This window comes from Onychostruthus taczanowskii, unplaced genomic scaffold (genome assembly GCF_017590055.1).
Source record: "Onychostruthus taczanowskii isolate IOZ18803 unplaced genomic scaffold, ASM1759005v1 scaffold8, whole genome shotgun sequence".
Classification (NCBI taxonomy): Eukaryota; Metazoa; Chordata; class Aves; order Passeriformes; family Passeridae; genus Onychostruthus; species Onychostruthus taczanowskii.
Window position 1 is genome coordinate 14,870,604 of NW_024505892.1, and position 22,843 is coordinate 14,893,446.

Consider the following 22,843-nt stretch of genomic DNA (forward strand, 5'->3'; position numbering starts at 1 on the left):
TCCCATCAGAATGAATTCCAGAATTCTGCGAAGGAAACAATACCCGTGAAATAAAATTTAAAAAAAAATAAAAATGTCCTAAACTTAACAGCAGAGTATAGGTTATGCAAATTCTTCATATGACAGAAAGTCAACAGTATTTGTGCTTTGGGCTTCCTGCCCTAAGCCACGGTTGCTGCTGTTGGAAAGTACAGCCAGATCCCCCAGAACATTCATTGTCCACCACTGCTTTCATGTGCTACCACAGCTTTCAGAAGCAGTGATTTTAAACAGTTCCTAGCTCACTGAACATGACTGAATCCATGCCTACTTTCCTTCCTGAGTTTTAAAAGCCTATTGCAAGTAACATTGTGCACATGTAATGGGGAATTCAGGAGCAGATGAACATGATATCCTTAATGCAAGGCCACATGGCTATGGCCATTTGCTTCCAAATTCTACTGGTTTTGTGTGTCCTGTCCTCTCCCTCTGTAGGATCATTAGAGGAGCTCCTTCTTTATCTGGCCACTTATTTCCATGAAATTTCTAGTCATTTGCTTAGCTTTGAAATCTTTGCAACTCTTGATCAGCAAGTTAAAAATAATCTAGCAGATGGACAGACAAAGTATCATTACTGAGTCTTATTTTTGAAGGAAACAAACAAAAAGCACATTGTTGAACTTGTGCTGTTTTGTATGATAGTGTGTATATACATTCATTTAAAAAGTATTGTGGAGGCATGTAATGATCAGTTTTCCCCAGAACTGTTTCAGAACAGAAACATTGTTAAACAGTATTAAAACTCTGCACAAATCCTGTTACTAAAAACACATTAACACAATACATACTAAAAGTGCTCTGCATGTGTTAAAATAAATTACTGAATACACTAATGAAAAAATATGTGATATGAATACCAATACTTGGATTGTAAAGCTACTTTTAAATAAATATTCTTTTGCCAAAAATTATTCTGTTCACTTTATTTTAGTTCTAGACAATTTTTTCTGCCTACTAGAGATACTTCTTGATTGTCTAATAATTAAACAGAATCATGTTAAACTTAAACAATCACTAGTATTTTGCAATTGAATTCCTTATACAAACAGGCATACGCTTAACTTCAAAAATTTATTATGTGCCTTCCTGAGGTAAGACTTACATGCTCTCTCTTGTACAACACAAACAGCCCCCCTATTGAGAACTTACAACTTGAAAATGAAGGATTTGTTATTTTAATATGAAAATAAGAAGAAAAATCCTCATGTAGAAATGGTATCATCTACAGTTGACACTGGAAAACCTGAAAATGTATCATTCAAATGCCATCAAATCCATCTAACATTTCAAGAATCAGCATGAAATAACAGAAATGCAAGGATAATTTAATCTTTATTTAGGTCTTAAGATCTTAACACTGCAAGTAAGATTTCACGGGACTGGTAAAATTAATAACATAACAAATTTAAGGCAACTGTTACATAGTGTTACATTAATATTTCAGTCAGACCGAACTCTTCTGTAGATACATTAATGCAATTAACTTCTATGCTGTAATTTGAAATATATGGGATTGCTTTGTTTCCCTGTATTAGACCTAGCTGGTTAAACTTTTCTCAAACAGTACAGAGAATGGACTCATTGTTTTTCTTGGCAGAAGTAAAAAGATCTAAGGACTTAATGGTTAAATGACTTATTTGATTCAAGAAATGCATGTTGAGAATGCCTTGGAGATAAATATACGTCTTATATGTGTATGTCACATGCAAGCATGGAGAAATTGAAGGTTGAAACATTAATATTATTCTTAGCTAAAATCATTTCCCCCCCCTAGAAAATCCAAAAATATCCTTGCACTGAGAAGTGGGCCCATGAAATTTCCTCCTTTCCAAAAGATTCCTCTCCAGGCCAAACTCTGTTGGGGATGAGAAATCTTCCATGCAGCCATAAACAATCCTCTGTGTTGCCTCTTATGGTTCATTCCAATTTTGGCTTTTCTTTTCCTTCTTCAGTACCTGAAAACATACGAGAGCAGCTTTTAAAAACCTCTCAATGAATACAATGGAAGGCTTTGCTTAGAGAGGTTCCTCTAATGCATTAATCTTTCTTTTCCCTTTATCCATGTTGTTTCTCCTGAACTTGCTCACATGTTTCACCTCACCTGCTGTGAAGGAAAAGAGCAGCTGCACACCTGATGGCAGCTCTCTGTCCAGCAATGAGCTGCACAATCCTCCCTCCCTCACTCCCATTTTCAGATCAGCCTGACCCCCTGCCGCACGCCCAGCCTTTGACGTCTGCAGGGGTCTGGGAACACTTAGTTCCCTCACGTGCTCTGCTTACCTACTAGCAAACTAAAACAGATGCTACTATAGCTGAATCTAAGCAAACAACTTTGTTTGAAAGAAAATTTTAATAACTGTGTTTCAGAATTCAATAATTGAAAGCCCCTCTCCATTTCAACATTGGATTTTTAAATATTTGCAGGTGCATCTCCCTTTTTCAAAAGTACAAGAATGAATAAACAATTACTACTGAGAGGGTGCCTTTCTCTTCTTGTAGTGGCCATTTCTTTCAGTAATATCACGAGGGCTGAGTTGAGTGTTCAGCTCCTTAAAGAAATTATTCTAACTGCAGGACTCTTCTCTTTTCTATGCTGGGCCGGGCAGCAGACTGTGTTTTTTCTGGCAATGGAAACATTCAGCCATTTCATATGCCTGTTCCTGGACAATGAATTACTACTGGTATCCGACAAAAGTATTGTTCTTCTGACTAAGCCCTCTCTGCCAGACATCTCAAATACAAATATTTCTTTTGGAGGTTTTCAGGCCTGCTGCATGCTGGAAAAGAAAGACTTGTGATAACCAAAGGCAAAAAAGAAGCAATGCTTGAGAATGCTGAGAGGAAAATGCAGTCACAAGTAAAATCACCTGCTAGTGCAATATATGCACAGGCGGTAAGTACACTGTAAATCACTTTAAAACATAGTTAATGAATTCCAATATGGGAAACAATAAGATTCATCTGCACTTAGAAAGCACAACTGCAGAGCTGCCTTGAGAAAGAAACATCACCAAGACAAATGGGTCTGCATGTTGCTGGCAGACCAAGTGCAATGGCCCTGGGTGTTGCTGGCACAGCGGTGTAACGGGAGAGCCACAGTTGAAGTTTTAACAACCAAAACAAGAGACGGGGACCAAAAGATTACAGACAGTTTACAGTGTTGCTCCAGAGCCAATCTTATGTCTTCTGCTTTCTCCTAGAAGGAATTTCTCCAATAATTTTAAAAGCTGTTTTATTTGCTTTTTTGAAAGCACCTCTTTCCTTTCTTCTGAAGCACTCTACTGCAGATGCATCAAATAGTTTGGCAATAATGCAGATATCCTCAAAATTGTGGACAGGCGCTGGCTTGTACAAAGGGCAAATTTTTCCTTCCCTACCATGTTTGTGGTTTAACTTGGAAAAACTAACTGCAAATCATTTTGTCAGTAGTGAGGTTCTATTTAATGTATCTCCAGAGGCAAATAAAAAAACTCCAAACCCAAAACAACCCCTTCTCACCCCAGAAATCTTCTCATGGCAGACTGTTTTGATTTGCAGTCTTACTGCTCAAAAGCCCCTTTTAAGTGTACAGTTTTCAAATAATATTTTCCCAGGTCTCGCATGGTGACAGACTGTCATAATTTTACATCTCTGCTGCTTGTGGCGTTCCTGCCACACACTTTGGATTAAGTTTGTGCAAAGTGTTTCAAGCTCAGCAAACCAGCACGTGACTCACAGCATTTTCTGTTTTGCTAGTGCTTGAGCCACAAAGGACTTGGGATCAACATTCCTTATCTACATGAAAGAAATGATGGAGAGGACAATAATGCCAGGGTAAACCTTGAAAGGAGTTGGGAGAATGACGAAACTGAGTTAGCCCCTCTAGGGCAGCAGGCTGCAAGGAGCAGGGATTTTGTTATGTATTCTTTGGAATAGTGCAGGAGATTTTCCACCATCTACTTATTCATGCACTTGCTAAGAATATGTGATCCTTTACCACACTATTATTCTTCATACAGGACTTAGGTCAAGTGAAATTATTCCTTGCAGCTGCCTTTTTTGGAAACATCTTTCCTGAATTAACTTAAAGATGTTAAATAAATGTGAATTTGACATCAAACTGAGGACTGAATACCTGTCTTGAATACTATGACCAGTGATTGACGGTCCTAGAGGAAAAACAAAAAGGCATTTTACACCTGGATGCTAATATGGGCAAACAGAAAGTAAAACTGCTTTGAGCCTATAGCGTTAGATTCTACCTGGTATTAAAGGACTTTTTAAAGAGAGTTGTGTGTGCCATTAACTACCATGTGAATTTATTTCCCTCCAGCTGTGATTTGCCACAGCAGCTATTATGAATGTTGTTTGCTTATTTCATTTGATTTGATAAATGAAAACCATCTTTCATAGATAAAAGGAACCTACTTTTAATCTTGTGTTTGTCTTATTTTCCCTTTTCCTCTCCTCAGCAATGGGTGGCCTAGGCAGGATAGATGATGTAGAGTCTGCACAGTTAAGTTTACCCTGCACTAAAGTGATCTTTCATTCCTGTTATTTCACTGACAAGAACATGTTCATTTTCCCTGAGTAAATTTATATGGTGAGACAATACCTTATACCTGAAAATACTAAAAGTATATTTTCATTTCTCAGTATAAGCCTACCATTATTGGCATTCACACAGAATGATACCTTTTTCTAGCTGCATTTAATGGGTTCATCAGCTAATAAGTGGGTTGTAAACATCTCAGGTAATTGCCAAGAGCTCTTAAATTAGTACTGTAAGTTATAAAAGAGAATACATATTCATAGCTCATCAGGCTCTCCAGCAGACATTCTGTTCATCCGTCTGTTTTTAAGGGCAGGCAAGCAAGATGTTTCAGTGGAACTTCTGTCATTTTCCTTTGTTTTAGTCAGCTTAAAACTTCTACACTTTCAGAGAAACATACTCATGTCCTGATGGTGTATTTCACGAGATAATATTCCTAAAACATACTCACATTTTTGCGTATCCCAGATGTAGTTGTTCAGGACTTCTCCCACCAAGTAGAATACGTTAATTATTATGGTAACAGCTGCAAAGAAGATTATTTTGACACCTGGGCTGAGGTGCTCAAGAAGCGGGTACACCCACACTCCTGTAACGTGGTGAATCCAGCACACCCTGAAACAAAACAAAAATAATAAGCACTGACTCTTACAGATCTCTTTTACAAAAGTAGCTTGGCCTGTAAGCTTAGCTGCTGTAACCCAAAAAGCAATTATCTTAAAGGCCTGCAAGTTGCAGGTGAACTGGAGCATGTGGATGACATCCATCCCAAACAGACATCACAAATGATGAAACTATGGCTGATTTCCCACATTCTTACTGCTTTGCTTTCAATTTATTATGAGCAGTTGGCTCGTTTTCATTTCTGATGTAGGCAGGTATTTCTTTGCTCACTTATATTTCCGAGGAAACCCCTGTTTTGTGCCAAAGATGGAAACTGCAGCAGCCTCTGTTCCAAGCAGGTTCTTTATCCCAAAAGCATTCAGGGTTCTACAGGCTCTCCTACCATCTCTCTCTGCTTTCTGCAGTATCCTGCTTTCACTTCATACACATTTGTGTTTTTCTTTTGCTTTTCCTCGCTACACATGGTAATCAGTTTTTGGGCTTGCCAGTAGCATATGGTTTAGATTCTCTTTGAGAGAGTAATTTCTTCAGCAACTGTGTTTTAGATTGGTCCTCCTTTCAGTTACCTGCTATAATTTGGAATCTAGTAATTTTTCTCTAGGTAAGATACATATTTTTTTTAAAAGACCAAACAAAACCACACCTCAAAAGTAGTGCCCAGCCCCACAGCCAATATACAGTAAAGGAAAAGAATTGATGGTGGTTTGCTGGTGACACAGAGATTTTTAGCATTCAACTACAGAGGACATTGTTGGTACACTAACTCAAGAGACAGACCATCAGCTTTACTGCAGTGCAGCCTGAAGAAGCACTCCAGGTGTGTGGTTTTGCTGTGTGTGGCTGCAGTGGACACCTGTATCCTCTGATGGGAACACTTTTGTGTTGAGATCTGATGCTGTGAGTGGTGAAGTCAGAGCGAGCAGAAAGCCCATACATTCCAGTAGGTGGAAGTTAAGAAAAGCAAATACTGGCAAACAACTGAGCAAACATCTCAGAGGCTAACTGGGTAAAGTGCTCAGTGAAGGTAAGCCAGGGCTTTGCTGGGTTCTCTTCAAGACTGTAAATCTTTTCCTTTGTGACCTGAAAATTTGAGTGAAAAGCTCACGGTGAAGCACAGCTAGAACAGCTGCACACTCTTATAGATGGGGATTTCCATGTCCACATGATTTGATTCACTTGCTGATTTTTCTATTTGCTTAAGGAAGATTTTTGATCACTAGATCAACAGTCAAAGGCTCCTAAAGGGCAGAGATAGAGAAGTCCACAGAAAACTGTTACCATAAAATTCTGTCACACAGGGAGTACAGAATCCCTGTTTAACAATCACCCTGGAAATGTACATGGTTGTCACAGCTTCCCTCCTCCTTGGAAAAGCTTTTATTACAGCCCAACCCTTAACAGCTGGACACTTCACTTGGGAAACTACGTGTCAGTAAATTAATCTGCATGATCTAAATGCAATTAAACCCCCTTCTCCAAATCAGTTCACATATGGGAAATTATCTCTGTACTTTACAGTTATTTTCCCCAGTATTCTTCTGTGATAGAATTAACCTGACAAGATAAAATTATCTATGAAAAAACGAACGGTTCCTGCGTAACCCATGGTAACAGGGGACACCATGTTCCTTTTGATGAAAGAAAAAGATGAGAGAGTTGGGCTGAAGGTAGTGGGATGTCCCCTGGTAGCAGGTTTGCTTAGCAGGGAATGTCTATTACCACCTAACAATTTTCAGTTTCATTTACTTTTTTCAGTTTTCATTTGCTTTTTTTTCTAATGATCATTCTGTGTAAAACAAACTCCAAGGAAAAAGACTGAAAAAGAGCCAGTCTCTTTTTCCACTTATTTTCTCTGGTGTGATGAAACTTCCCAGGATTACAAAGTACCTTTACAGAGGGACTTTTCAAGGGACTTTCTTAACAGCATCTACGTAGCCAGCTTCATGAACCAAGTAGAAGTGGCTTTTACTAGAACACATTTATGCTAGAAAGAGGAAGCATTTTCTAAATCCAACCAATGAGTCACTGATGAGCTCCTGCATGTCAGCAATCTCTGGTTAGTTCAGGCTTTGCAGACAGCTCACACACTCTGCTCCCTGCTGCCCAGCACAGGAGCCCCTGCGTGGTGATGCTGCTCGTGCCTTCAGTGTTTGCCTGTCCCCAGGGTGGCCACACTGTCAAAACTGCTTTGAGCACAAGAGGGACCAAGCACCACTCTGGAGACAACAGTCACAAACTCACCTGATCCTTCTAAAAATGAGCTGCAGCACGCTGCTGGCTATGCTGGGGTGGAGCAATATTAGCCTCCTCTCCACTGAGCAGTGACACACTGACTGCTCCAGCATTGCCTGTACTACAAACTGGAGCAGCAAATGGACAACTGCTGCCATGGAAACCTCACCTGGTGGCCATTCCTAGTGGGTTTGCTCCTGCTGGAATACAGGCATTCTCGAGGCTGCACTATAAAGGGCTGATCAACCATTCGCATAAAGCTTCCACACAAGAGTGCTGATTGCCAACATTAATGAATGCCTTCAGTGTTGCCACTCCAGTAGCCATTACTCCTATCCAACCTCATTATTAGGTAAGCACAGGGAAGCATGCATTAAGATTTACTTAGGAGCGTAAAAACTAGATCAAATTGAAGACTTTGTTATTGAAAAGGTGTAAAAATGTGTTGTTTAGATAGAAATAAACTGAGGAGAAAAGGAAAAGGAGAAAAGGAGAAAAAGGAGAAAAAGAGGAGTAAAACTGGACTGGCTATTTCTGAGAAGATAAAATTAACCTGAACCTCCCTGTGATTTGGAACAGTAGCAGCTGTATGTAGACATAACTGTATATTTTCAATGAATGTGTTACAGGTCAGGGAGTTCATCTAGCCATTTGTTAGAAACAGTAAAAAGAGAAGGAACGGAAACATTCACACATTGTATTCAAATTAAAATGTCTGTTAAAAAAAAAGGGTTGTTTTTAGAAATTTTCTACCAGTTGGTGTAGAAATCAGGAAAAGCTATTTGAAAATGCACAGTATTGCTTGTTTTTAACAAATCTGTCAAAAAATGTGACTTTGTAGCTAGTTTTCACTTCTACTATACAGTAGATGTTGTATATCTCTCCTATCAAAGTAATCAGGAGAAAATAAAAAGTATGCAAGGAACATACATTTACATTTTTTCTTTGGATATAGATCTTTTGTTAATGAGGAAAACTAAGAACAAAAATTTGTTGGAACCTTGTGGTTTATGTGTATTCTGTCAGTTTAAATGATACAGCTGTAACAATAGCATGTGTAAGACCTTAGTCCTGGAGAATCAAGCTCAACAAGTGAGTATAATGGTAGCTGATAACCATGACACCTCATGAATTTTGTAATGGGAGATGTTGCAGAAGATGGTTGTTCCTTCATGGTGGCTGCTCTCAGCTATTATAGCTTGGCAGCACTTTGTGGTCTGGACTCTCAGAGAGAGTCTCCACCCATTTCCTGCCCAGCTTGAGTCCTTAATCATAATCTGTATTCATCAACAACCAGTACTATGAGTTCTGGAAAAAGGGGCTGCTAGATGAGGGGCTGTGTAACTTCTCAAGAGCAGCAAATGAAAGGACACAGAATAATAATGCATGACATAAAATGGGTGAAGAGCTTCCAGTTCTCTTCCTTGTGACAGAAGAATCACCTCAATGCAACTCAGAGACAAGAAATTCAAATCTGATACTGGAAATATCTTTCTGAATGATACCTAATTAATCTCTGGAATGTTCTACCCTACCTTTCAGTGATACATCACCAGCTATTCAAAAAAGTTTTGAAGTATGAATGTCTGGAAGCCTACTTAGTCCACCCATCTTCTCTAGGCCCTATCATGCAACTCTAGCAAGATTGTGAAATCAGGAGATTGTACAAGCAATAAGAATGCGCACAATTATGCCTAAGTTTAAAGAGTACAAGATGTATAAACTATCCAGACCAAAGGATCTAAGCACCTACGTTTTGACATAAATTTTGGAAGAAAACTCCCCCTTGAAAGCTGGTTGTTTCATAATGGTTTGCTAAGCTCTCCTGAAGCATCTGACATTAGCTCTACCTGGAGCGTGGGTACATGACAATTCTCATCTGTGAACGGCAGTTCCTTTCTGGTTACTTCTTGCAGCAGCAAATCCTCTCCCAGATCTTCAGTGCTCTTATTATTTCCAGTGACTGGCTCAAAGGAAGGCTGAATCCTTGGTTCCAGACAAATTGTAGAGGAGCTCCCAGTGGCTACTCTTTAGCAAACAGAACATGCGTATTTTGTACCCTTTATTTCATGATCTTTTCCAGGATCACTCTCTTCCTTTTCCACCAAGAGTGATAACTTTACCCAGAGCTATTAAAATGTGGAATGTCTTCCAAACAAGGTGATGATCTTAGAGCAGCTGAGGCATTCAAAACAAACAAACAAATAATTTGTGGTTGTAGTGCAGGTCCAATCTTGTGCTTTCAGGGACAGGAGCACAATGACCCACACTAAATTTGTTCTACTTTTGGTTTCTAATACTGATTTATGAGAGACACATCTTCAAAACGCCCCCCAAAACACAGGAGAGTTTGTTCTGCATCTAATCAGATTTCTTAAGATCTCAGCTATATTAAAATGCTGGACTTTTTATATTAAGAGCCAGCCAGACCTAATACACCTACACCAGGAATGTATATAGTTTAGGAATTTTAAAGACTAAAAGGTAAGTTCAATAAACAGTCATCATTTAGGAAATAACAGCAATCATCCATTCTTGTTCCATTTTCTTATTGCTGGATTCTTCTCCATTCATCTGAGTGGATGGACTACATGGGAATACATGGGTCACAGGACTGTGCTACTGGTGTGGCGTGGCTTATGCAGTCAGAAGCAGACAAGTCCTGAGAAACTGCAGCTGCAAATAATGTCACATCCAGAATGTACTCAGCATGACATGGTGCTGGCATCTGGGAGGAACAAAACTTAGCAGAAATTTGTGTTTATGTACAGGTAGCTACAATGACAGAAATTTAACAGATTCACTGCAAAGTGCTGTCATCTCTGGAAGTCATCTATTTTGATAAATAATTTTTCATTTTAAATATAGTAGTGGTTGCTATGCCTTCTTGAGCTATATTTTAAGGAGCTGCACAAGGAAGTGAGAACATATTACCGATGCTTGTCATCTGTGATTGTGCTGTTGCTTTGACTGAAACATTTGAGGATGTGGAGGTGGAGGCAAGCCAGAAAGCAACAGTCCAAAATGGCTATGTCAGACCTACCAGGCTGGGGATCCATACAGCCTTCTCTTGCTGAAGGCACTTCTGCCCTCCCACCCTCCTTCTGGGTCAGGTACAAGGGACGCTAATCCTCCCCTGGCCTATTTCTGCTGCTTCTGTTTCTTCCTACTCTTTACTCTTCGGGGCAGCTCCAGCTCCAACTCTCTTCTCCTTCTCTGTGTCGTCTCATCTATCATCCACTTCTACATCAGCCTTCCACTCCGATTTCAAAGTCTGTTTCTCTCTCCCTCTCCCAGCATTCCTCACTTACTTTCACGATTTCAGCTTTGAAGCTGCTGACCTGTGAGCTGTGTTTCCTTATCCACTTCTCTTTAAACCCATTATTTTAGTTAATTTCTTTTACTTGCCCCCAGAACATTTTACTCTTTTTTTTTCTCTAACCATGGACTCATCTGATCTTTATTGAACTTTTATCCCCAGTGCTCATTTCCAAAAGCATGCATGGTGCCCTTCCTACATACAAACCCTCAGCACAGCTTAGCAAAGCCCTGTTGTGTCTCTCCTGCTCCATTGGCACCACCAACCTCAAAAATCCTTCTGGTTTCTCAATCTTGTCCTTCTTTATCAACATGACTGTCAATTCTCACCAAGTTTCACACTCTTAACCCACCACCCCTCTCTTCTGAATGTCAAGGTTTGTCCTAGCAGTCTGTGCCAACATCTGCTCTTTCTGATCCTCCTCTCCTTCTATGGAGATTCGCTAGTGGAAATCCTACAGCAAGCCTGATAGAATCAATCTCAAATTCATTCCAAATCCTCAGTGTACATTCCTTTCTTAAATTTGTTCAAGAAGAATTCAGCAACTTACCCCATCTAAATGCTCTCCCTCAGCATATCTAAGGAACTCTCCTGAAGTCACTTCAAGAGAAACTTTATTTTCAAATCAAAGTTTAGAAGCTCTTTAAATAGATTTATAAAAGAATGAGAGAATGAATCAAGTCCAAGCTTGGCACATGTGGAGGCAGCTCCTAGTGGATTTGAGATAGCTATAAGAAAGTAGGTAAGTCTTTTGCTCCCAAACATGCAGCCCAGCATGACTACAGCAGTAGAGTCAGATTCTTAGGGTCTGTTTTTTTGGCATCTTGAAGTGCTCAAAAGTAGAGGGAAAAAGAAAACCATTTAAAATAAACGTATTTGTCTCAGTTTATTTTAGGGACATATTAGGCTCTGATATTAGTTACTATGAGGTCATTCTTGTTACAAGGAGCAACACATTTCTGGCTCTTTTCTGTTCCTTGACAACTAACTCCATACACTCATTGGCAGAATTTTCTGGTAGTACTGGCAAATGCTCTGGTTTTCTTAGCACTGTCTAGATTTAATAATTCAATACAAACTGTGACCTTTTCAAGCCATGCTAAATAAAGCCAATAGGCTTTTCCCATCTTATCCCATGGCCTCGATCCTGAAAGTCCATGTATGGTCTGCAACATGCAATGTAAGTCTGTGGATGCTCTGCCTGGGCACAGTTCCTTGCAAGCTCTCTCTCACAGAGAGTGCATGAGCTAAGTGTGCCTACTCAAAAACTCTTTGACTGAAGGGAGAGAATGCAAGAAAAATACAGAGAAAAACAGAAAAAGCTTTTACTCTTCAAGAAAGGATGTTTCTCAGAAAACAAATCTCTGAATCATGCTCAGGAGATATCAAGTTATTTAGCTATGTTCTTTCAATTTCAGTGATGCTACTCAGAATTGTTTGCCAGTTTTCTGATTTACCAATTATACATTAAAAAGCACTTGCTATTCTACCACCTCTTTCATACATGACAGATTCAGTCACATACAAAATAAAACAAGCTTTCCTCTACTTGGAGTTGAAAAAAGCATTCACAGAATCAAACCTAAACAACATCCTCCTGTATGTTCCTTTCCTGTAAAAAGTGCAACACAATACATAAAACATGTAGGATGGTAAGAAAGTTTCAGCTGAGATTGGAAGAGAATTCAAAATTCAAGAACAAAACATAGAGAACATCTGATTAGCGGCTGTCTTCACTTTATTCTGAGAGCTGCAGTGAAAACACTTCTGCTGAGGGAAAAACGGAATAGGCAAAATAACAAATTCTCAAGTGGCAGATCCCTAAATTCTAGTTAAAAATACATAAACCACAAAGTAAGCCTCAGAACAGGACCCACGGTCAACCCTAGGTACAAAGGAAGTTCCACCAGGCTGTATGGACCTAGGTAATTTGCAGGTCTAGTATCATTTTAATACACTGTGCTAACCTTGAGGGTGCTGCCAACAAGGACAACAAATCTGAATTCAGCAATTCCAAGCCCCCTGAGTGATTAAGGTCTCTACTGTAAAGTGGTCACTTGGCAACAGGAAAACAGTGGATTTAAGCTGTGAAAAGAAGCCACACCCTGAATGAGAGGGATGACAAACTCCTCACTTTTCATACTTTCTGGTATATTTTTCCAACCTGTGAATACGATATATCATATTGATGTAATGGGACCAAGATTTGGCTTGGAGCCTCAAGCACATCTTGGCTAGAGTCTTCAATAGCACCTGCAGGCTGAGGACATGCAGAACTTGCAAGTGATGGCACAGTGTAGACTTTGTCTGCCTCCACTAACCTGCAAAGGCCTCCTTCCATAACAGGAGACAGAGAAATGGGTTGTATGTGCATAATTTAGCAGGATGAACTTTTAAGATTGCCTCATCTCATTTAAAGAGAAATCACCACTTGGAAGATGGCAAATCACTTGAGAGTAGCCCTATCTGTTTTGGAAATAATATACGTGTAGGCAAAACCAATAAACAGCAAAAGCAAAGGGAGATAAACACAGTCTGTGCCTGGGTGATTTTAATGCAGTACTTATTTAATGCAGAATCTGCTTCTCCTGCTTTACTTGTCCTACAATTTTCTTTAACCTTGTAGCTGCAGGATACAGATGCACTGTAGTAGGTAGGATCAAGCCAGATGAGCATCACACTGATACTGTAACAGATTCTTAAAAGATTTTAAGACACATCTGGTTTGTTTTCACTTGTATAACTGGATTGTTTAAATTTTGAATTCTCATTAAATACTATTGCATGTGTCTACTTAGATGATTTTAGGAGGTGCCAGAGGAGGTCAAGCCATAGGTACCTGCCAATCTGTCTCCAGGCACCATTAGAGGAAGGTCAAGAACTATCACAGTTGAGCATTACTGTATATGGGTTAAGAATATAATCACTTTTTCCTGAGGGAATAATCATATGCCTTTTTGCGTGTGGCTGCTCTTATCTTACAATTACAAATATTATTCTTTTTTAAGAAGGGTATGTATGTTTATAAAAGCAAATGGCAGAATGTGGCTGTTGTCCTGGGACACAACATCCCATTTCAGCTGGATTAACAGCATTGTGTGATCACTGAGTGTGTGTGGATATGTATGAATAATGACCTCTCTTTCACTGGATCAAAGGGACAAATTGCATAGTTGAAGCAGTGTGATAGTACTGCCTCGAGACCATGTTACTCTCACATTAGTTTTATCTCTCTTGGTTGGCAGAAATTTTGGAAAATACCTTCTCAGCTGAGAGAAACATGTTGTGAAGTAAAAAGAAAGAATATGAAATGGGGGCCATGAAATGCAGAAAGGATAAAGGATAGATGGCATCAAAGGAGAAATATAAATAAAACAAAGGTTTAGTGAAAAATAAATACTAGGGTAACCAAAGTATATTAACTCTGTCATGCAAGTCAGGTGCTTAATTAGAAACTGCCTGAAGACTTATTTTAATGTTGTATAAGAAAGATTATTTCTGTTTTAGTTTAATTTCTCACCAACATTTGCATTTCTTAAACTTTAGAGTGTTTGGATTACTGACTTATTCTGTAATCAATTTTACAGAAAGAATTTATGAACCAGTAAAGAAAAAAGACAGTGTTCTACCTTTTCTCTTGCTGCTTAAATACTGATGCAGGAAATCATTTGCCTAGTCTCAATTTTATTTGATAGAACAAAAACCCCAAGCAATAAAACTAAGATCCAAGAAAAACATTTAGCTTGAAAAAAGGTTGAAAAATGTACCCTTGGAAAGACCACTGCTTACATGGGATTGTTCAACAAATTCCTGTTGTGTGAGGTTTGGCATATACTTTCTAAAAATATAAGCATCTGGGGAAACCAGACAAAGCCCAGGTCTTGGACCAAACGAGGCATGCGGCGTGAATCTGTTAGCGATTATATCCATAATGAAATATGTGCCCAAATTTAGCAGTACAAAACCCCCAATACAATGTGAAAACACAGCATGTACAGCCCTTACCATAAAATATAGCCAACAGCGAAGGTGCACACTGCAGCCAGTCCACAGCTCCTGCTGGGATACTGATGATGTGTTGTTCTCATCTCGATTAATACAAAGGGCAAAACTGTTGTGTGCTGGAAAAAAACCAAAACAATGTGGAAAAGCAGGTGATACAAATGGTTCTCTATATTTTAATTTCAATTCTACAATAAGCCACTTAATTGCAGACACCTGAAGACAATTCTTGATGGCTAGAAAGACAAGGTAAAGTAACTATAAAATTGATCAATAATCCAACCAGTATCATCTCTCTAATGTCCAATTGTTTGAGAGAGCAGAGGAAAACTGAGTAACCAGAATGTACTTTTGTTCAGGAATCCAAGGCAGATACTCAGTGAGTAAAAAGGAAATGTGTCATGAAGGGACACAGTTCCCAACCCCAGTCTGGCCCTGAAGTTACTCTGTGATCTCTGCCATGTCACTTCAGTTTTTGTGACCATTCTAGTTGGAAGGCAATAGATCTGGTTTTCAGAGACTAAGTACAAACAATGCCAAGTGAATGAATATAAATGGAGGTATTTAATGCTTCTGAGAATTAGGTTTAAATGTATCTCAATCTGGGGACTTGAAAACAGGGGACATATTTTAAAATTATAGCATCAATACCTCTGTTCCTCCATCTGCAAGACAAGCAATTACATTCAGAAAGGTGTTGTGAATCTTAATTTTTCAGTTGCACAAAATAGTTTTAGATTCCTAATTGAATCATATGAAAGCCAAAGCAGCAAAAACCATTTTCAGCCACTTGTCTTTATTTAGCTGCGAAACATCTTATTTTGTTATTTTCCCATACACATTCCCTATACTGCCCCTTCTGAGAAGGCCTGTTTATCCAATTAACGTCAGCAGCTTGAAAAACTGCATCCAGCCTGCCCCCAACATTCAATGTCTACATTTCAGAGTTCTGGCAAGGATGAAAATACACATAGGCAAAGAACAAATGTGCCAGGAAATAAACCCCATAATTTCTGAATATACAGCTCACTTAAGACCAGCATTAGTGGTGACTCCAGAAATATACCCTGCCTTGCCTCCATGGGGCCAAGATTTTGCTGGCACCTAAAGGGAATTACTTCAGTTGAGAGGTTAGCTCTAGGGTTTGGTAAGACTGACTGTGAATTCTTCTGCCCTCTCCACAAGAAGGCCTGGAGATGTAAGGATTGCAAGGGCAGCCTAAGTCCTAATGCAAATTCAGTCCTTCCCCAAGTGCTTCATCACCAGATGGAAAGGAAAGTTATGGCACACACTGGCCACATTCTGCTATCATGTAGTTCTGGGGGATGCTGGAGGGTTGGATTTCTAAGTTTACAATAATTACAATGTAAACCCACACTGATGTTCACCTGCGTGCAGATAGGAGAGGCATGGAGTAGAAATACGTTTGTGTAGATTACAGGTTAAACTGAGAAGAAACACAGTGGGGTCTAAGCCTTTAAAAACTGCAAAGACGAATGGTTTGAATGGAAAATGGTAAGATAATGGAAATGCTCCTGCTGAGAGATGTAACATAATTGAATTGGATATCTGCTCTGATTTTCAAGGCATTGGTAATTAATGACCAGCATTTGGAGAATGTCAGGTAGATAATACAGCAGTTAGGGGAGCTTTCAATTTCTTCATCTTTTAACAACTTGTTCCACCCCCATCCCTTTAAACTATATAAATCAGCATCAAGGGAATGCAGAGATGTTTTATAGCAGTGTGGTCTGCTATAAAGGTGCCCACCATTAGATGAGGAGGTCTATGAGCTGCAGAGGACCTTCAGAATCCATGATCAGGGACTGACAGCAAAGCAAGCCCTGGAGATTCACCTGCACATCTTGTGTCTGTATGGAAAAGGTCTCCAGGAAGAGAGAGATCAGTGCCTCACTCTGCAGAGCCCCCAAAGCAGAGCTGGAGGCTGTGCAGATGTCCCTGCCCTGCACTTATAACTTATTCAGAGAAAAAAAAAACCAGAAGAAAACAACAACTATTAATACCAAACTCCACCCTTGATACTCCTTGTACAATGTACTCTTGTAATCCAGTCACTTAGTTTTAACTCCACACTCCATGGATGATTGTTACAGAGCTTGTGAGCTCGGTTTCTCCATGTAAATGTTTACTGCTTTCGATACTGCTTGTTGATGAGTTCCTCATTGATGATAACAACTCAACAGCTTGCCAATTAAAAAGTAGTTAAAATAATTTCAGCAATCAAGCCTTAATCTTGAATACTCTTCTCCTTTCTCTCCTCCCAATTCTTGTGCTTATATAATAAAATAGGTTATTATTTTCCTAAATTCTCACTTCTGCTCTTCTCTAAATGTAACGGTGGAGAGAAAAGCAGATAATGAGCTGTGCCACTAAAACATTTCTGTACAAAATCCCATTAAAAGTACAGTGGAATTAGAAGTCTAAGGAGAAAATCAGAGATATGTATCTTTAATCTCAGTCTGTTAGAGCGAATGTCAATGCTACATGCAAACACTGAAGTTTTACAAATTTGGAGTATGAACATTGGCTTAAAATGCTTTTGTGAAAGTGCCACTCTAAAAAGCTGCTTCAGATCCTTTACCAAACCACAACCAAGACAAAATTTCCTTTCTCTACATTTCAGCTCCTCCAAAAACCTTGATTTAAAAAACATGAAATTCTGTAGTCTGGGATGCCTTCTATCCAACAGTCTCAGTTAAAACTCTACACTGAAGCATAGTGAAGATGATCAGGGGTCAAATGTGCTTGTAGTGGGATCCATCAGGGCTGGGTATTCTGCAGTGGGCCCAAGATTTCATATCCTCTAATATTTTTGCCACCTGATTTCTGAATAAACAGGCCAGTGGGAATCTGAGGCTTAGAGAGAAAATAGCATTGATATTTCCCTGACCTGCCTAAAGATCACGCTGTGCCGATCAAACATACCTGGCTGGTACCTCTGGGACTGATCCCTTTTACTGACTGGCACGCGGGGGGACAAAACCACATTTCTCGCCTTGTTTGCCAAAGTATCTCCTGGGGCTTGCTTACTTCAGAGAAGACTGAGGAAAGAGGAAGTTCAAACAACAAGGAGGTTTAAATAGTAAGGATGATTAGCTGCTCTAACAGCTTTCCAGTAGTTGCCATTTTGCACCATTAAAAGTTTTTTAAAAAAGAACAAATATATAATTCGAGTATAATGACTGGTATCATATTATAATAGTAGTAAACTATGCTGAACTACTAATTAATGCTATATTGATATATAGCACTTTTAATATGGACTAATTAGTTACAAGCAAAACTGTATTTTTACCTGGACATCCTATCTTCTCCCACTGAGACCAGCTGCTCCTGTGAGATAGTTTTTCCTGTACGACTGTGCTGACACAAAAGACTTGGCTGAGCACTGTTGTGGCCACACTGATGTGGGAGCACCACTTCCAGCGTCCCAGTAAGGCAACCCTTTCTGCACATATTCTCTGTGGTGACCACAGGCTCAGCCTCCAGCTCAGCCCAGGCAGCAGTGCGTGAGATATCAACCCCTGTATCATTAGCAGGAGGAGCTCTTAGACTTGAGTTTTTTCAGGGCTCAGTAACTGCATCTACTTGCAAAAAAATGCACGCTGTCAGCTTCTCCAGTTGTGACTGTGGTGCTAGCTGCAAGGTGTCCTCACAGCCACAAATCCTTTTTTCCTCTGGAGTGCCAAGACAGCAGCCCTCAGACCTATTATTCACCCCTCTCTGAAGGATTCATCTGCCAAGACCACTTTGTGGACTGAAGAGTTGACCATAAGCCCCCTTACCCAGCCACAGCATTGCCCTGCTCAGACCTCTCACTGCCTGCCCCTGCTGCAGGAAAGGTAAACCTTTTTGCTAGGAAGTGCTGGTCTCAGCAGAGTAGAAAGCTGCAACTTCCTCTTATTTTGTGTCTACCACATGGTATTGCTTTCCACGGACCCATACCAACAAGTGGTGAAGAAATACGGCTTGCCAAATCTCCAATTGCTAGAAAACAGAGAAACGAGCACAATGCACAGAGCCTGGATGAAATGTGCAGGAAGGTTATCATATGGAGAATCTGATCCACAAGAAACTGTGGAGACTAACTCCAAAGAAGCGACCTGTGAATGAAGCTGAATTAGCACACACTATAAAGCAAGCCATCCTGGGATCTCATAGGTGGAGTACTTCCTAGAGCCACTGTCACAGCATCCTGAGAGAAACTCTGCTCATTAATAACTCTTTCAAAGATATTACGAAAATATGTACCACTCCCCTCATATGGCATATATGTGCCTAATGACATTTGAGACCAGAAAATCACATTACAAATATGCACCACAGCTGAAGTGCTCGCTTGGGAAGCTGAACTTTGATGGAGGACTGTGCTTCCCCATGGTAGGTGTGCTCTGCAACAGTTACTTGGAAAAAAAAATTATGCAAAACAGGTACATTAACAATGAGTTCTGTAATAGTCTTTAGGCAATTAAGTGTTCATTCTTGAAAGCCTGATTATATATTTTATCTTTCAACCAGTAAGTGCTGCTTTTTATAACACTGGTTTCAACAGTACCTTACTTGGCCTTTTCTCCCTCCCTTAACTGTGTTTTAAATGGAATCTTAAAACTTTTCAAAAGGTGCTAAATTGACTGCTTTATGTATTGTATCATCAGCATAAACATGGCAGTGATGTCTTCCCAAATCATCCTCCTGATCTGCACTGACTGTCCAGAACTACCTTTATGACAAGGAGCTCAGTCTACCGAGGCATCTCAGATGCCCACGTAACTCCCAGAAGTTCTGTAGGAATGGTTAAACTGAGGATCAGAAAAATTGTGATTATAATTCACTTCAACCAACAGACTGTGACTCATTACTCAATTTGATCAGACTGAAAACTACAAGGTATAGGACATTTTAGCTCAGTGAAATACTGTGCACCTCTGAGGCCTACATCATGACATTCAGCCCAAGTTCTTAAGAGTCAGCAAAAGTCCAGTGACAAGAAAGGAGGCCTTGCAGTTTTGTTGTCAACCAACATTTTAACTGATGGACTGGGAGCCTTCTGGGAGTGCTGGTGTGTCCTGCAACAAGGAGGCTGCAGATAGGTTTTCACGCACAGAACTTGTGCAGCCCAGGACCTGGAGGGCTACATCTGCCACCCAAAGCCATGTCCATGTCAAAGCCTCTGCCCTGGCAAGGACAGCTGCTTCAACATCTGCTAGGGAAACTACCCTGCAGCACACTGCCTCTGTGCCTGAGACTTATGCAGGTGTAAATCTGGCAGTGTCCCCCTTCTTTACACCCTTCTGTGCAAACTGCTGCATTTTCTGGTTGCCTCTGCTTTCTTTTAAAATTTGCCTATAAAACATAGTTTCCATCAGCAGGATGTTATCCTTCCCCTTTTTCTTGTACTTGAACTCACAACAAGATTATGACGTTAAACAGCTGCTCCATGTCAAAATGAATGGAACAGTCTGTCTGCCACTCTTTCTTCCCTCTCAGGGGTTTGTGCAACACCTTGAGATAAAGAGAACAGAAACCAGCAGCAAACTGACCTATGCCTATTCCTCAATTTAAAATCACTGCTAGTGTGTTCATCCTGGAAACCAATACAAATAGGCCTAAAAATCCCGACAGTTGTAGTCATTGCCATTTGTAGAGTAACAGTAGCAATAAAGCTCATTTTTCTGCATGCTCCTAGCAGAGTACCATGGAAAACCAGATCAGGAACTAGTAAAATAGGGGCATGATTATGATTTACTCCTTGAGAAAATTCTGAGAAAGGAACAGCTGGCAAGAGAGTATTTATGTGCTGTCTGAAGGATGATACCTTCTACCAAGGCAGCCTAATCCATAAAGAGACCAGCAGGATATCAGATCTGGGTGCATAATAAATTGGAATCCTTGAGTGAGTCTGAGCCCTTATTAGACTGAAAGTGCTGGTAGCACTTTTCCTCTTACAAATGAGAAATTATGACTATTAAATGAGACATGCTGATGCACAGGATGCACTCCAAGGCAGCCACAGACGGCTCACTAATTGTTATGGTAGGTTGGAGGGAGGAAGAAGTATTATATGATCTAAACGAAGACCAGTACCTTATAATGCCACAAAACACACAAGAGCCAAAGATAACAATTTTCAATCAATATGAGAGTGTGGAGTTCTTTGAAAAGAAAATTAATACTTCCTCTTTTTAATGTTACCCCTTTTCCTTTTTTTCTGTAGAAAAACACAGTGGACATGGCATTCCTGACTTAAGAGGATTTGTATCACTTTATCCACACATACCTGACGTTGACAGCTTTGTTCTTGTTTCTTCAGACAAATGCAGTATATACTATATATTGAAATAGCAGTGTCAATCTGATCTCACCCTATGACTGTACTAGTGTCAGGAAGGTTATATATAGGTGTTTATCTATAGAATTTCCACAGTGCCAATCACTAAAGCACTTCAGTGCCTCAAAAGCGTTACTAAACACCCTCACAGCAGCCCTGATCTGTAGGAGCAGGATATCCTATCCTAATTTTGAATAAGGGCAAGACGGAGACAGCATGCCTCACTCAAGGTCACGTAGGGTAGCTATGGAGCAATGAAGAACCAAATCACATTCCTCAGTTCCATTCCTGGGTGTTAGCCTAAGACGAGCAAACATGTATAGAGAAATAACAAAAAATTTGGTATGAAAGCCAATCTAATCCTTCAAGTTTACAGCTTGAGACATCTTGGCCCTTTCAGCATCTATCAGTTGTTACCCTGATTGACCCCCTGTCCTGGTTCCCCTCTGCTTTTGGAGGCTTCTTCAGTTGCCTCCCTGTGAGCTGTCTGTCTCTCTTTCATCTCAGCTCCTGCTGCTCCAAGCTGCTTTCTTGCAGCTCCCATCCTTAATACCTTAACATGATACATAAAATCTTGGTACTTGGACTTGAAACAAGATGAGGGTAGGGACCAGACACAGATAAACAGTAAAAAACTGTGTAATACCAGTGCCATGTTGCTAAATGGAACAGTATTGCTACATGTTTCATTTTCTTTAACTTTTTAAATTCAACATAACTACTTTTAATGCTTTTCCTGTATGCAGATATCATTAAACGCATGCCAAGTGCAATGTCACATAAATCAACTCTCTCCTTTTGCTGGGATCCCTTAGCCAGGCTTTCTTGTTCATTCTGTGCCATGCCCAAACTCCCCAGTCTGCTCCTGCCAGCAGGCACTGCTTGACCCTTAGCAGACCTTTAAAATACAAGACAATCAACAAAGTCCTGGTTCTGTGCACTTGGCCACAGCTGAGCAAACCCTCAGACCCTAATTTACTTTCAACCTCAAGTCCTTATTTTTGCCATGAAATCCTTAGAAAAAACATGCTACTAACAACTTGGAATATACACACAGATATATCCTGTGCAAGGAGCACTCATTTATCACAGTGTTATGCAAAATAATTTTCCTACATATTTCTCTCAGTTTATTTGCTAGTTGAACCACCTGCCCTAGAATTTCTCAAGCTACTATTTGCAAAAAGGCTGATCTAGGCAAAGAAATATATTGTTGTCCCTTAAAATTATCCTTAAAATTAAGCACACACACACACACACACACACACACACACACACACACACAAACACACACATGCTCTTTTACACGCGTTACCAAGATTTAATTTGCATGAATGAATATTTGACTGTTTTTGCAGGTCATGCTGGAAAAGTGCTTGTAAGTCATTGAGCCTCATGTATTCCAAGCAAAAAAATTACTAAAGAGAGCTTGAAGATGTATTTTACCAATGGTTTAAATGAGATTACTCATATGGAAAATAGTATTCCTCTCCCTGAAAAGTGAACTCTTTCCATACTTGAAGGCCTGAGAAGGGAGAAAATAATTTGTATCAGTATGTTTTCTAAATGTCTTTAACTAACTCGAAAAGTTTATCAGTACATAAAATATTCTATATTAAATTCTAACATCTGGCAATCTCCCAGGACTAGTACTAAGGCTTTCACAGAGGAATATATTTTGGCTTCATGATAGCCAAAGTATCCTTTTTCCAACCTGAAAACATTGGACTCTGAATCTGCCAGTGGT

General features: G+C 39.8%; 1 protein-coding gene across 1 annotated transcript in view; it reads right to left on the minus strand.

Moving 5' to 3' along the window:
* Positions 1–1,352: 1,352 nt before the first annotated feature.
* AIG1 (androgen induced 1) overlaps positions 1,353–22,843 on the minus strand; it is a 122,516-nt gene continuing 101,025 nt past the window's right edge. Inside the window, exons 4-6 of the mRNA XM_041423998.1 lie at positions 14,751–14,866; positions 5,022–5,185; positions 1,353–1,994 (exon numbers count right to left, since the gene is read on the minus strand). Of these exons, the coding sequence (XP_041279932.1) occupies positions 1,957–1,994; positions 5,022–5,185; positions 14,751–14,866 (318 nt within the window). The 3' untranslated portion in view covers positions 1,353–1,956. The remainder of the gene's footprint in view (positions 1,995–5,021; positions 5,186–14,750; positions 14,867–22,843) is intronic.